This window comes from Panthera leo, chromosome A3 (genome assembly GCF_018350215.1).
Source record: "Panthera leo isolate Ple1 chromosome A3, P.leo_Ple1_pat1.1, whole genome shotgun sequence".
Lineage (NCBI taxonomy): Eukaryota > Metazoa > Chordata > Mammalia > Carnivora > Felidae > Panthera > Panthera leo.
This window is the reverse complement of record NC_056681.1, coordinates 447,864-461,347: the sequence shown is the minus strand read 5'-3', so window position 1 is coordinate 461,347 and position 13,484 is coordinate 447,864. Positions and strand designations below refer to the sequence as shown.

Here is a 13,484-nt window from a genome sequence, read left to right as displayed (position 1 = left end):
TGTGGAGCCTGCTTGGGATTCTCTCTCTGCCCCTCCCCCACTTGTGCTTGCTCTCTTAAAATACATAAAGAAGGGGCGCCTGGGTAGCTCAGTCGGTCGAGCGTCTGACTTCGGCTCAGGTCATGATCTCACGGTTTGTGAGTTCGGGCCCCGCGTCAGGCTCTGTGCTGACAGCTCAGAGCCTGGAGCCTGCTTCGGATTCTGTGTCTCCTTTTCTCTCTGCCCATCCCCCGCTTGTGCGCGCGCTCTCTCTCTCTCGCTCTCTCTCTCTCTCTCTATCAAAAATAAATAAAGTAAAAATGTAAAAAAAAAAATACATAAATAAGTGTTAAAAAAAAAAAAAAAAGATATGGATGAATGTTACACAGCCAAGAAAATGTCCGTTAACCTCTGGTTCCTAGTTTTTCCCAAAAACAATCAGATGCTTACCTTCTAAAGATGTTTGCATGTCTTTTACATAAAAGCATTGTTGCACTTTTCCTTGAATTTGACATAGAAAAATCAAGGTGGTGCTGATGAAATTAGCATCCCTCAGTGCAGGCAAACCCCACCCTTGTCTGCACCCCCCTCCCCCCACTTGTCGCCTGTGTCCTTGCAGGTTTGCGATGTTTGTATCCATCAGATTTGTTACCACAGCTCCCGGTGCTCTTTAGTCTTGTTCTAGGATTTCCGTGGGTTCAGCACCTGCCCACAGACCCGTTACCCCTGGTTTCCATTTTTGACTGCTGCCTTTTGGTTTGTGTTTTCACTGGCTCGGTTTTTCAACAGATCATTTTTTCTAGAAGCTTCTTGTTCCAGAAGTTCTCATGTCCATGTGAACATTAGTCTGTGCCTCTGTCTGTGGAGAGCTTGCCTGATCATAACATTATTGGGTCAGGAGTGTTCAGATAGTTGTCCCGCTAACATTCTGATGCTGTATATTACAGATTTGTGCTACTCCAATTATGAGGGAGAAAGCTGCCAGTCACAAATGACTCAGGATGCTTAATAACTTAGTTTTTAGGGGCACGTGGGTGGCTCAGTCAGTTGGGTGTCTGACTCTTGATTTCAGCTCAGATCGTGATGTCACAAGCTGTGGGATTGAGTCCAGTGTTGACAGAGCAGAGCCTGCTTGGGATTCTCTCTCTCTGCCCTTCCCCTGCTTGCTCATGTATATGCACGTGCCTTCATGGGTTGGGGGGGGGGGGGGAGTTTGGATGTAGTTACTGGCAACCCACTGAAATTAGGAAAATTAATTTTAGATTATTGATCTTTCTTAAGGCGGTTCTGTCTGAGACTAGGAAATTTTGACATTCAGTGCAGTAATATTAGTGACATCTGGCATACATACTGAGTTTTAAATAATACTGAGTTTTCAATCATAATTTAAAATGTGAAAGTTTCACAGGGTACTGTCTTCCATCAGATTAAGTAGCTGACTGCTTCTAGATGTTGTAGGCATACGAGCATATCTCCTGTGGAGGGCTTGGTTCCAGATAAACCGCAGTAAAGCAAGTATCACAATAGAGCCAGTCAAATGAATGTTTTGGTCTCCCAGTGCCTATAAACGTTCCATTTACGTTAAACCATCGGCTGGGGAGTGTGCAGTAGCCTTATGTGTGTAAAAAAAAAAAAAAAAAAAGTACAAGCCTCAATTTTAAAATACCTTATTGCCAAAAAATGCCAACCATCATCTGAGCATTTGAGTCAGAATCACTGATCAGAGGTCACTGCAACAAATACAGTAACAATAAAAGGTTTGAAATATTGCACGAGTTATCAAAATGTGACAGAAACAGAATGAGCTAATGCTGTTGGAAAGGAGACTTGCTTGATACAAGGTTGCCAAAAACCTTCATGTGTTTAAGAGAAAAGTACAGTGTGAAAGAGGTATGCCCAGAGCTATTTTTAGAGAGCAGGCAGAAACTGTTACTTAATGGGGTTTAGGGGCCGACTACTTAATAGGCGTTGGGTCCCCGAGAATAAAAAGCACAGAAGTTACTTAGGGGCAGTAGTTGGATTTGACGGTGCTCTGGCACTTGCGACGCGGCCTAACGAGGCGAGGCAGCGCTGGCTCCGACTCGGATGCCGAGAGTGCTGCTCCATGAGCATCAGTAAAGACCCCTGCTCCTGGCGGATCTCTCGGCTCCTTGCGAACCTGGTCTGCTGAGGTCTACGGGTGAGAGAACTGCAGTGATTTGCCTGAGGCCACACAGCTAGAAACTTTTGGAGCTGGGCTTAGAACCCTCACATCCTGATTCCAGAACCCACGATCTCTCTCTTGGCGGTGAGACTTGTTTTCTTTTCCGCCCTTAGCGGCACACCACCCATCATCCCTTGGGCCTAGGGGCGAGGTGGTTTAACTGGTGTCCATAGGCCAGGGCGTGGTGCCCTCGGTTTGGGTTCAGATCCTGACTTCACCCGTCTATACTTCTGTCTCCACATCTGTGATACCACTGCCACAGAGCCTGCCTGGTGAGGGGAGGGGAAGCCTGACCCCTGGGGGCTGCCACGCTCCAGGAACCCAGCCCGGTGGGTGCTCACGGCGGCCACTGGAGGGAGTCGAGGAACCTGGCACATGGGGGCCGTCCACCCCTGCACCCCCCTCCTGTCTGTTGTGAGCGTTAACCTTTGCATTAGGTGTGGTAATTAGGTGCCCACAGGAGGGTGGGGGGTGTGGGAGCTGTCTTGTGTCTCCTGCTGTCACTTCTCCCGCCACAGGCCCAGATGACCCCACTCTCCTGTCCCAGGTTCCTCATTCTGTTCAAGTGTGTCCTCCCCAGACAGTTCCATGTAGAAGGCAGGAGCAGTACTTTTCCCAGACTCTTACATTGATGTATTCTTTATTATTTTTTTAATGTTTGTTTATTTTTGAGAGAGAACGTTTATTTATTTATTTATTTTAAGTTTACTTATTTTTAGAGACATCACAAGTGGGGAGGGGCAGAGAGAGGGAGAGAGAGAATCCCAGGCAGGCTCCACACTGTCAGTGCAGAGCCCGATGTGGGGCTCGAACTCAAGAAACCATGAGATCGTGACCTGAGCTGCAACCCAGAGTCGGAGGTTTGACTGAGCCACCCAGGTGCCCCACACGTACAGATTATTAAATCAGTATTGAGTTTAAAAATTATGTCCATCCCTTTATTTTTCAGATGGTTGATCTCAGGCCAGGGTTGCAGGTGTTTGATGGCACTGGGAGCTGCCTAGACCCATCTTACTCCTATCACAGAGGCAGAGTAGGGAGATTGGAAAGCTCCCCCCCCCTTTTTTTTTTAAATGTTAGATATTTTCTTTAATTTTTTTAAACGTTTATTTTTGAGAGACAGAGACAGAGCGCAAGTGGGGGAGGGGCAGAGAGAGAGGAAGACACAGACCCCGAAGCAGCCTCCAGGCTCTGAGCTGTCAGCACACAGCCCGACTCAGGACTCGAACCCACGAACCGCGAGATCATGACCTGAGCCGGTCGGGACACTTGACCGACCGAGCCGCTCAGGCGCCCCAACACGTTGCCTGGTTTTTACCAGTGGTGATATTTTGCCAAAATATGAGTGTTTTGTTTTGTTTTAATTTTTAAATGTTTTATTTGCTTTTGTGAGAGAAAGTGGGGGAGGGACAGAGAGAGGAGGAGACACAGAATCCGAAACAGGCTCCGGGCTCTGAGCTGTCAGCACAGATTCCAACATGGGGCTCAGACCCACAGACTGTGAGATCATGACCCGAGTCGAAGGACACTCAACCAACTGAGCCACCCAGGTGCCCCTCCAAGCTGTAGTTTTAGATCATCACCAGGATACTGATGTTGATACGATCTACCAGTCTCACTCAGATTTCCCATCTTCACTTTTACTCATTTGTGTGCACGGTGACCTCTGTTCAGTGGTTTCGCCTGCATAGGTTTGTGTTTGCACCGCGAGACTCAAAATACTGGAGGTCTCAGTGCCACCGGCCGTCCCCGCGTTGGCCTTCGTACTCACCCCTCCCATCCTTGACCCCTTGGCACCCGCCCATCTGCCTTCCATTTCTGACGTCGTATCATTTCAGAAATGTTCTGTAAGTACAGTCGTACACTGTGTAGCCTTTTGGGATCGGCTTTGTGTGTTCAGTGGCATTCCTGGGAGGCTCATCCAGCTTCTCACAGCAGTTATTTTGTTTTCGTTTGCCAAGTAGTATTTATTACGTGGTGTATTCACATCCCAGTTTTTTAACCATTCAGTTGAAGGACATCTGGACTAATTCTGGTTTGGGGCTGTTAGGAGTAAAACCGCTCTGAATGTTGTGTGTAGGTTTTTATGTGAACAGTGTTTCCTTTTCTTTTGCATAAATCAGCCAGGAGCAGACCTGCTGGGTCCTGTGGCAGGTGTGTGCCAGGTAATTTTCCAGTGTTTCCTGGAGTCCTTGTAATCGACCTCTCGCTCTGCCTCTGTGTTCACGCAACCTCGCGTACTTTGCATTTACCAGGGTTTCATATAAGGGACTCCTACGTTGTCTGTTAGGTCTCACCCCTTTCACTCAGCAGCATGCTTTAAGGGTGGTTGTGGCCCATTCCCTTCGTGCTGAGCAGTAGTCCACTCTACGGACAGACCCCTTTCTGTTGATCCATTCACCTACCGATGGACATTGGGTTGTTTCCAGATGTTGGCTGTCAGGAATAAAGCCGCTGTGACCATTGGTGTGTAAGTCTTGGTGTAGACCTGCGTTTTCATCTTGCATGTGTAAGACCGTACCCAGCAGTGGAGTGGCTGGGTCGTGTGATAAGTGTGTGTTTGACTTCTTAAGGCACTACCGAGCTGTTTTCTGAAGGGTTCTGAAGGGGTTGTGGCGTTTTACGTCTTCAGCAGAGCTCATGTTACTTCACATCCTTGCCAACTTACTTGATACGGCTCATCTTTTTTTTTTTTTTTTTATGCTTATTTATTTAAAAAAAATTTTTTTAAAATTTTTTTAAATTTATTTTTGAAGGAGAGAGAGAGAGAGAGAGAGAGACAGAGCATGAATGGGGGAGGAGCAGAAAGAGAGGGAGACACAGAATCCGAAGCGGGCTCCAGGCTCTGAGCTGTCAGCACAGAGCCTGACCGGGGGTTCAAACTCACAAACCGTGAAATCATGACCTGAGCCGAAGTCAGACGCTTAACCGACTGAGCCACCCAGGAGCCCCTTAAATGTTTGTTTATTTTTGAGAGAGAGAGAGAGTGCAGGTGGAGGAGAGGCAGAGAGGGGGTGGGGACAGAAGATCCCAAGCGGGGTCTGCACTGATAGCAGAGGGACTGGGGCTCGAACTCACGAACTAACTGTAAGATCACGGAGCTGAGATGAAGTAAGACGCTAACCGACTGAGCCACCCAGGTGCCCCAATACGGCTCATCTTTTTAATACAAGCCGTTCTAGTAGAAATGTAGTAGTATCTCATTTTATTTTGCATTTCTGAATGACAGCGACGAACATCTTTTCATGTGCTGTTGACCATCTGTATGTCAGTGTTGCTGTGGCTAATCTATGCCCTTTGCTTTTCCATACAAATTTTTAAATAGGTTTCTCAATTTCTATCAAATGAGCCTGCTAGGATTAGAGTTAAGATTGTATTGTATCTGTAGATCAATTTGGAGAGGATTGGCATCTTAACAGTATTGACTCTTCTGATGCATGAACATTGTAAATCTGTATTTTTTAAAATCTTTGGTTTCTCTAGGCAATGTGTGATTTTCAACATAAGGGTCCTGTATGTCTTCTGTTAAATCTGACTCCTAAAAAAATTTAGCGTTTTGGATGCTGTTGTAAATGAAACTTGAACGTAATAATATTTTCCAATTGCTTACTGCTCTCAAAAGTATGGTTGTTTTAAATATCATATTAGTATCCTGTGATCTTGCTAACTTCACTTCTCAGTTGTTGGTTGGTTGGTTGGTTTTCTGTTTGTTTTGTTTGTTTTTTGTGGATTCCTTAGGATTTTCTATATAAACAACCAAGTCATCTGTGAATAGGGACAGTTTTAGGTCTTTTTCTTTTTTTCCTGTTGCAGTGTTCAGGGTCCTATGACAATGTTGAATAGAATTGGTGAGAGAAGGCGTCCTTGTCACATTCTGGTCTTAAGGGGAAACCATTCAGTATTTCACTCCTAAGCATATCAGCTGTAGGCTTTTGGTCAGATGTCCTTTATCAGACTGAGGAAGTTTCCTTCTATTCCCAATATCTCCTGAGAATTTTTAAAATCATAAATTGGTATTGAACTTTGCCATATGCTTTGATTGAATCTCTTGGGATGATCATGTGGTTTGTCTCATTTATTCTATAATGTAGTGGATTACATTGGTTTCTTTGGAAAGTTAAATCAGGCTTGCATTCTTGGGATAATTTCTACTTGATTAGATTCTATTTGCTAATACTCTGTTAAGGATTTTTGCATCTGTGTTTATGAGGGATTTTTTGGTAATGTCTGTGAGGTCATGCTGGTTAAGACACGTAAAGAGCAGATCCCTCTTCCTCTGTTTTTGAAAAAGTTTATCTAAGATTAATGTCATTTCTTCCTTGAATATTTGTTAGAAAAATCATCAGGGCCTGGAATTTTGTTTGTGGGAAGATTTTCTATTACCGATTCAATTTTGTTAATGTTTTTAGGACTACTCAGATTTTTCTGTTTCATCCTGTGTTAATTTTAGTAAATTGTATTTTTCAAGGTACTTGTCCGTTTCATCTAATTATTGGCATAAAGTTGTCTATAATCTTATCATCTTTTTTGTGCCTGTAGGGTCTGTAGTGATGACCCCTCTTTTTTTCCTTCCTCATGTTACTGATTTCTGTTGTTTTTTTTTGTCTGGCCAGTTGTTTATTAATTTTATTGTTTTCAAAGAGCCAACTTTCATCTTTGCTAAATTTTTCTATCACTTATCTGTTTTTTATTCTGTTGGTTTCTGCTCTTTAATATTTCCTTCCTTCCATTTCCCTTGGGTCTGCTCTGCTTGCTTCCAGCGTTACAAGCCTGAATCTTAGGTTTTGGCTCACATGTTACATTTTATTATTTAGTTCAAAATATGTTCTGTTATTATGATTTCTTTGAGCTGCATGTTAGTTTAGAAGTGTGTTGGGTGATGTTAAATACTTGAGGTTTTCTCAGAGGTCTTAGTGTTGAGTTTCTAACTTAATTCTGCTAAGCTCGGGGAGCACACTTTGCATGATTTAAATTTATTGAAATTTGTTTTAGAGCCCAGCATGTGGTATATTGGTGATTTTTTTTTCTTTTCTGTGTGTTTATAGATGTTGAGGGGCACATAAGTGTCATTTAGGTGATGGTGGTCAGTAGTGTTCTTCAGGTCATCTGTTTTTACTTTGTTGTTGTTGTTTGTTCTGTCTGTGTCTGAGAGAGGGGTGCTGAGATTTTTATAGCAGTGGGTTGTCTCTTTCTCCTTTTAATTCTGTCAGTACTTGTTTGATGTATTTTGACACTCTGTTGTTTTTAACATTCATTTATTTTGAGAGAGAAGACGTGTGCATGCAAGTTGGGGAGAGGGAGAGAGAATCCCAAGCAGACTCCACACTGTCAGCACAGAGCCTGACGTGAGGCTCAGTCTCATGAACTATGAGATCATGACCTGAGCTGAAGTCAGATGCTTAACTGACTGAGCCACCCAAGAGTCCCATTGTGTTTTATCCATTCTGACAGTCTCTCCCTTTTTTTTTATTTTTAAATTTACTTCCAAGTTAGTAGCATATGGTGTAATAATGATTTCAGGAGTAGAATTTAGTGATTCATCACTTACATATAACACCCAGTGCTCATCCCAACAAGTGTCCTCCCTAACGCCCCTTGCCCATTTAGCCCATCCCCCCACCCACAACCCCCTCCAGCAACCCTCAGTTTATTCTCCATATTTAAGAGTCTCTTATTTTTCTCCCCCCGTTTTTATATTATTTTTCCTTCCCTTGTGTTCATCTGTTGTGTTTCTTAAATTCCAAATTCCACTTGAGTAAAGTCATATGATATTTGTCTTCTCTAATTTTGCTTATTAGCATAATATACTCTAGTTCCATCCACGTTGTTGCAAACGGCGAGATTTCATTCTTTTTGATCTCTGAGTAATATCCCACTGTATGTATATACCACGTTTTCTTTATCCATTCATCAGTCAATGGACATTTAGGCTATTTCCATACTTTGGCTATTGTCGATAGTGCTGCTATAAACATTGGGGTGCTTGTGCCCCTTCAAAACAGCATAGCTGTATCCCTTAGATAAATATCTAGTAGTGCAGTTGCTGGGTCATAGGGTAGTTCTGTTTTTAATTTTTTGAGGAACCTACACACTGTTTTCCAGAATGGCTGCATCAATTTGCATTCCCACCAGCAGTGCAAGAGGGTTCCTCTTTATCTACATCCTCGCCAACATCTGTTGTTGTCTGAGTTGTTAATGTTAACCATTCTGACCAGTGTGAGGGGGTATCTCAGTGTGGTTTTGATTTGTATTTCCTGGATGATGAGTGATGTTGAGCATTTTTTCATGTGTCGGCCATCTGGATGTCTTCTTTGGAGAAGTGTCTATTCATGTCTTTTGCCCATTTCTTCACTGGATTATTTGTGTTTTGGGTGTTGAGTTTGATACGTTCTTTATAGATTTTGGATACTAACCCTTTATCTGATATGTCGTTTGCAAAAATCTTCTCCCATTCTGTCGGTTGCCATTTAGTTTTGCTGATTGTTTCCTTTGCTGTGCAGAAGCTTTTTATCTTGATGAGGTCCCAGTAGTTCATTTTTGCTTTTGTTTCCCTTGCCTCCGGAGACGTGTTGAGTGAGAAGTTGCTGCGGCCAAGGTCAAAGAGGTTTTTGCCTCCTTTCTCCTCTAGGGTTTTGATGGCTTCCTGTCTTACATTTAGGTCCTTCATCCACTTTGAGTTTATTTTTGTGTCTCGTGTAAGAAAGTGGTCCAGGTTCATTCTTCTGCATGTCGCTGTCCAGTTTTCCCAGCACCACTTGCTGAAGAGACTGTCTTTATTGCATTGGATATTCTTTCCTGCTTTGTCAAAGATCAGTTGACCATACGTTTGTGGGTCCATTTCTGGGTTCTCTAGTCTGTTCCATTGATCTGAATGTCTGTTTTTATGCCACTACCATACCGTGTTGTTGATTACAGCTTTGTAACACATCTTCAAGTCTGGGATTGTGATGCCTCCATCTTTGGTTTTCTTTTTCAGGATTGCTTTGGCTGTTCAGGGACTTTTCAGGTTCCATACAAATTTTAGGATTGTTTGTTCTAGGTCTGTGAAGAATGCTGGTGTTATTTTGATAGGGATTGAGACAATCTTTTTTTTTTTTTTTTTAATTTTTTTAAATGTGTATTCATTTCTGAGAGAGACAGACAGAGTGTGAGTAGGGAAGGGGCAGAAAGGGAGACAGAATCCGAAGCAGACTCCAGGCTCTGTGCTGACAGCTCATGGGGCTTGAACCCGTGAACCATGAGATCATGACCTGAGCCAAAGTTGGACATTTAAGCAACTGAGCCACCCAGGCGCCTCGAGACAGTCTCTTCTTTTTATTGGAGTTCTTAGTCTAAAGAGTTCATTTCCCTTTTTCTTTCTTTTTTTTTTTTTTTTTAACGTTTATTTATTATTGAGAGAGAGAGACAGAGCATGAGCAGGGGAGGGGCAGAGAGAGGAGGAGACACAGAATCCGAAGCAGGCTCCAGAGTGGCTCCGAGCTGTCAGCACAGAGCCCATCGCGGGGCTCGAACCACAAAGTGCAAGATCATGACCTGAGCCGAAATCGGACGCTTAACTGGCTGAGCCACCCAGCTGCCCCATTTCCCTTTTTCTTTTAGCCTTTATAGCTATACTTTGCATTTCTTTATTTAGAGGTTGCTCTGGAGATTACAATAAACACATGTAATCCTGCACAGTCTCTGTGGTGTGGCCGTGTTCTCGCCTTCACAGGCACAATCACCAACTTTAACTTTGCCTCTGGCCCCACTCCTCACACCCCTTTATGTCATGGTTGGATGTGTTGTGTCTGTGGACCTCCTGGCCCCCACTAGCAGTGTTATGATGTTTTGCCTAGAACAGTCATCTGGAATAAAGCGTGTCAGTGCTGTGCTTGGAATCTCTATGCTTTTTGATGTTTTCTTTGCATTTTTCTTATAGATTAGCCTACCATGGCAGACCAGAGACAGCGCTCACTCTCTACCTCTGGGGAATCACTCTACCATGTTCTGGGGCTGGACAAGAATGCAACCTCAGATGACATTAAAAAGTCCTATCGGTGAGAGGCCACACGCGGGGAGGACCTCGTACCTCGTGGGGTTTGACTTGCATTTACTGAAACCAGTGTTTGTCCCTGGCTGAGCTGACCCCGTGTCAAGCTGGCGATGGTTCCACCACACGTTGTAGCCTACAGCTCTCAACTGATATTTTCTCGGCAACAACAAAATAACACTTTGTGGGTGATACAGACGGTCTGCCCTGGAGCAGCCAGGTCCAGAGGGAAGCAGGACTGAGCCTGCTCCGTAGCCGGGGCTTTAGAATGCTCAATGATTTGCTCTTCTCCGCGCAGTGACAGTAGTCCCCTCCCTGTGGCGGTCCCAGTGGAACTTACACACAGCTGCACGGAGTAGGCCATAGGAGGCAAACCCCCCACGAGTCCGCACCCTCAGCTAGTTGTCTCTTGTGTTCCTCACGCGTGTGATTCGTGAGCACGGAAAGCAGGCCCATGTTGTGCTCCCCTCGCGTGCAGTCACTTCGTGGGGCAGCTGAGCAGTTAGCCTGCTGGGACACTAGAGGTCGGCAGTGGGTTTGCCTTGGAGCTGTTGGAAGAGCCCTCCCTCCCCCACCCCCCTCGCAGGCTGTGCCTGCGGCCACTCCCTCAGGGTTAGCCTCACCCCAGGACCCTCTTCTCTGGGGCCGGGTCAGGGTCAGGGCCAGGGCCAGGGCCGGGCAGTTTGCAGAGATTTCTCCGGATCTGATAGTCTGGTACTCTGGAGAGGCGGAAAGTGCCGCGGTGATGCATGAATGTGTCCTCCACGGGGCCCTGTGATGGGTGTGTGTGAAATAAGGGACAAAGAAATGGTTTCGATTTGCAGAAAACTTGCCTTGAAATACCACCCTGACAAGAACCCCGATAACCCGGAGGCGGCAGACAAGTTCAAGGAGATCAACAACGCCCACGCCATCCTGACGGACGCCACAAAAAGAAACATCTACGACAAGTACGGGTCGCTGGGGCTCTACGTGGCCGAGCAGTTTGGAGAGGAGAACGTGAACACCTACTTTGTGCTCTCCAGCTGGTGGGCCAAGGTGAGCGGAATGGGCGGGGGGCGGGGGGTCCGGGCGCACACAGTCAGACCGTTCGGTCCAGGGGCTCTGCTCAGGGGCCCCGGTTCCCGGGTGTGGGGCAGCCTTTCTCCTCGTCCCGTGCGGACGTGGCCGGCTCGCTTGCCTGTGTGCAACGGGCCGAGAGCGCACAGAGCGAGCCCGACACCGAGCGGACGTTCTCTGACGAGTAAGTTCCTACAGAGACCGGCCTCGCAAGGGAGCTTTTCCAGCGCGTTTTGGACGCATGTTTTTGTCGTCGTCGGGGAGGACGTGTTTGAAATCTGACTTGAGAAACTTTTGACATTTTGTCCGGTGGTTCTGTTTTGAACGCTTGTCCTTTTCCTCACTTGACTCACAACCCGTGTCCCGTGAAGGCCCGAGGGTGTGACGGCCCCGGCCACCAGGCGCCGTGGTGCTGGCCAGTCAGCCCCGTAGCGCCCCCCCCCCCCCCCCCCCCCCCCCCCCCCCGTAGGCTCCCTTTCCAGAAGCTTACAGAGCTCGGTCTCTCAGTGTCCCCACTCCCCGGGCCGTGAAGGGCTGCGAAGGGCGTCTGGGCCCGACACGCCCCCGGAGCGGCCTCCGGCTGGCCGCGGGGTGGGGGTCCCGGAGGCCGCGTGGCCAGCGCCCCCTGTCGTCCACCCGCGCAGGCGCTGTTTGTCGTGTGCGGACTCCTCACCTGCTGCTACTGCTGCTGCTGCCTCTGCTGCTGCTTCAACTGCTGCTGCGGGAGGTGCAAGCCCAGGGCGCCCGCGGGCGAGGACGCCGGCTTCTACGTGTCCCCCGAGGACCTGGAGGCACAGCTGCAGTCGGACGAGCGGGGTGAGTGGCCGCCGAGGGCCGCCGAGCGGGGCGGGCCGGGCCGGGCCGGGCCCTGAGCCGTGTCGACCTGTCTTGTCAAACAGGAGGGCACTGACACGGTGCCGGAGTGTTTGTGGTGGTCGCTGGGACTGTTGAGGTGTGAACGTGGACACTTGAGGTAAAAGCAGACGCAGAGGGCTGTCCCCACCCGCGATCTGAAGCGGCCGAAGTTCCACGGGACCCGGCAGGTGGGGAGGGACCGAGGGCTGGCGGTGACCTGAGGCGACGGAGGAAGGTTGCGTTGGGTGGAGGTGCGCAGGTAGCCTCTCCCCTCCGACCTGTGACCCTGGTGGAGCGGCCAGGCGACGGAGCTTTGTCACGAGGACGGCGTCGTTGGGGGTCACACGTGCGCTCGGGAGGCCCGGCGGCGAGGCCCCGCCCTCACACGATGAACACGCACGTGCTTGCTTTTCAGAGGCCGCAGACACGCCGATTGTCATCCAGCCAGCGTCCGCCACAGAGACCACCCAGCTCACGGCCGACTCCCACCCCAGCTACCACACCGACGGGTTCAACTAAGTTCCGGAGCCGCTGTGATAGAGGATAGCCCAGCACCCGGCCACTTCACCCTTAGAATCATGAACTGTAGCCGCAGAGATGGGGAGGGGGCTGCCCTGGCCACGGAGGGGGAGCAGCCGCCAGCCCGCCGGGGCCCTTCCCACCTCTGTGCCCGCCCGCCCGTCGCCCCCCAACACGTGAAGTGCGTCGCATGCAGTATTTAAAGCAGTGTAGCTACGGTCCTCTTCTGTTCTCTCCTTTTTTAATAGCATGTCTGGGGCCACGTTCCGTGTGTGTCTGTGTCGTGGGCGCGCCGCGGTGTGGCCGCGTGAACCAGACGCCGAAGCAGTCTCGGGGCTCACGAGTGGCCGCACCGGCCGTGGCTGCTGCGTAGGGTCTCCCAGCCGGGCAGGCTGGGGCCGGAAGGGTGGCTCCTTCCCCTGTGTTGGTGGCGGCCAGAGGCGGGTTCTGGCCGGCGGCAGCTGTGAGGTCCAGTCCCTGTCCTGTGCTCGCCAGCCGTGTGGTCACAGCCAGAGCCCCTGGACGCGTTCGTTGCCTGGGAGGAGCTGGGCACGTCCTCCCTCCGCCCAGCGCTGGTGGCCTTTTCGTGCTGTGGGTTTGTGCGGGGCCGTTTGCCTTGGTGGCTTGGCCTCGTGGCTGGGTTTTCCTTTGGGTGAGTTTGTCGTGGAACGTGTCGCGGGCTCTGCTGACCCCCGGATCGCGTTTTCTGCCCGGATGCGGCCCGGGACCCCGTGGCACGCGGTCCCTGGCCAGGCTGTGGGACGTGGTTCTTCCGCACTCCCACTCTTGTGCCCCGGCCACATTCCAGCCACCTGCCCTCCCCTCGGGTCACCCTCCACA

The 13,484-nt window shown here is 48.7% G+C and overlaps 1 protein-coding gene across 3 annotated transcripts; it reads left to right on the top strand.

The window, feature by feature from the left end:
- Window positions 1–1,272: 1,272 nt before the first annotated feature.
- On the top strand, window positions 1,273–12,906 carry DNAJC5 (DnaJ heat shock protein family (Hsp40) member C5). 3 transcript variants are annotated; one of them, XR_006200317.1, is made up of 6 exons: window positions 1,273–2,266; window positions 10,101–10,218; window positions 11,036–11,249; window positions 11,915–12,086; window positions 12,170–12,243; window positions 12,541–12,633. XR_006200317.1 is itself a non-coding variant. In XM_042930380.1 (5 exons), the coding sequence occupies exons 2-5, from the start codon at window positions 10,112–10,114 to the stop codon at window positions 12,642–12,644; spliced, it is 597 nt and encodes a 198-aa protein (XP_042786314.1). In that variant the 5' UTR covers window positions 1,274–2,266; window positions 10,101–10,111; the 3' UTR covers window positions 12,645–12,906. The 3 variants fall into 3 exon arrangements, 2 of the variants coding, with proteins under 2 accessions (XP_042786314.1, XP_042786315.1); XM_042930380.1 differs by lacking the exon at window positions 12,170–12,243 and having other exon boundaries at window positions 1,274–2,266; window positions 12,541–12,906; XM_042930381.1 differs by lacking the exons at window positions 1,273–2,266; window positions 12,170–12,243 and adding an exon at window positions 3,722–4,347 and having other exon boundaries at window positions 12,541–12,906.
- The last annotated feature ends 578 nt before the right edge of the window (window positions 12,907–13,484 follow it).

Excerpts from the sequence above, each read along its gene's own strand:
- DNAJC5 (XM_042930380.1), top strand. The coding sequence starts at position 10,112 with ATGGCAGACCAGAGACAGCGCTCACTCTCTACCTCTGGGGAATCACTC. Across the intron at positions 10,219-11,035 it reads GACATTAAAAAGTCCTATCG|AAAACTTGCCTTGAAATACC; the intron begins GTGAGAGGCCAC and ends TTCGATTTGCAG. Across the intron at positions 11,250-11,914 it reads TCTCCAGCTGGTGGGCCAAG|GCGCTGTTTGTCGTGTGCGG; the intron begins GTGAGCGGAATG and ends CCACCCGCGCAG.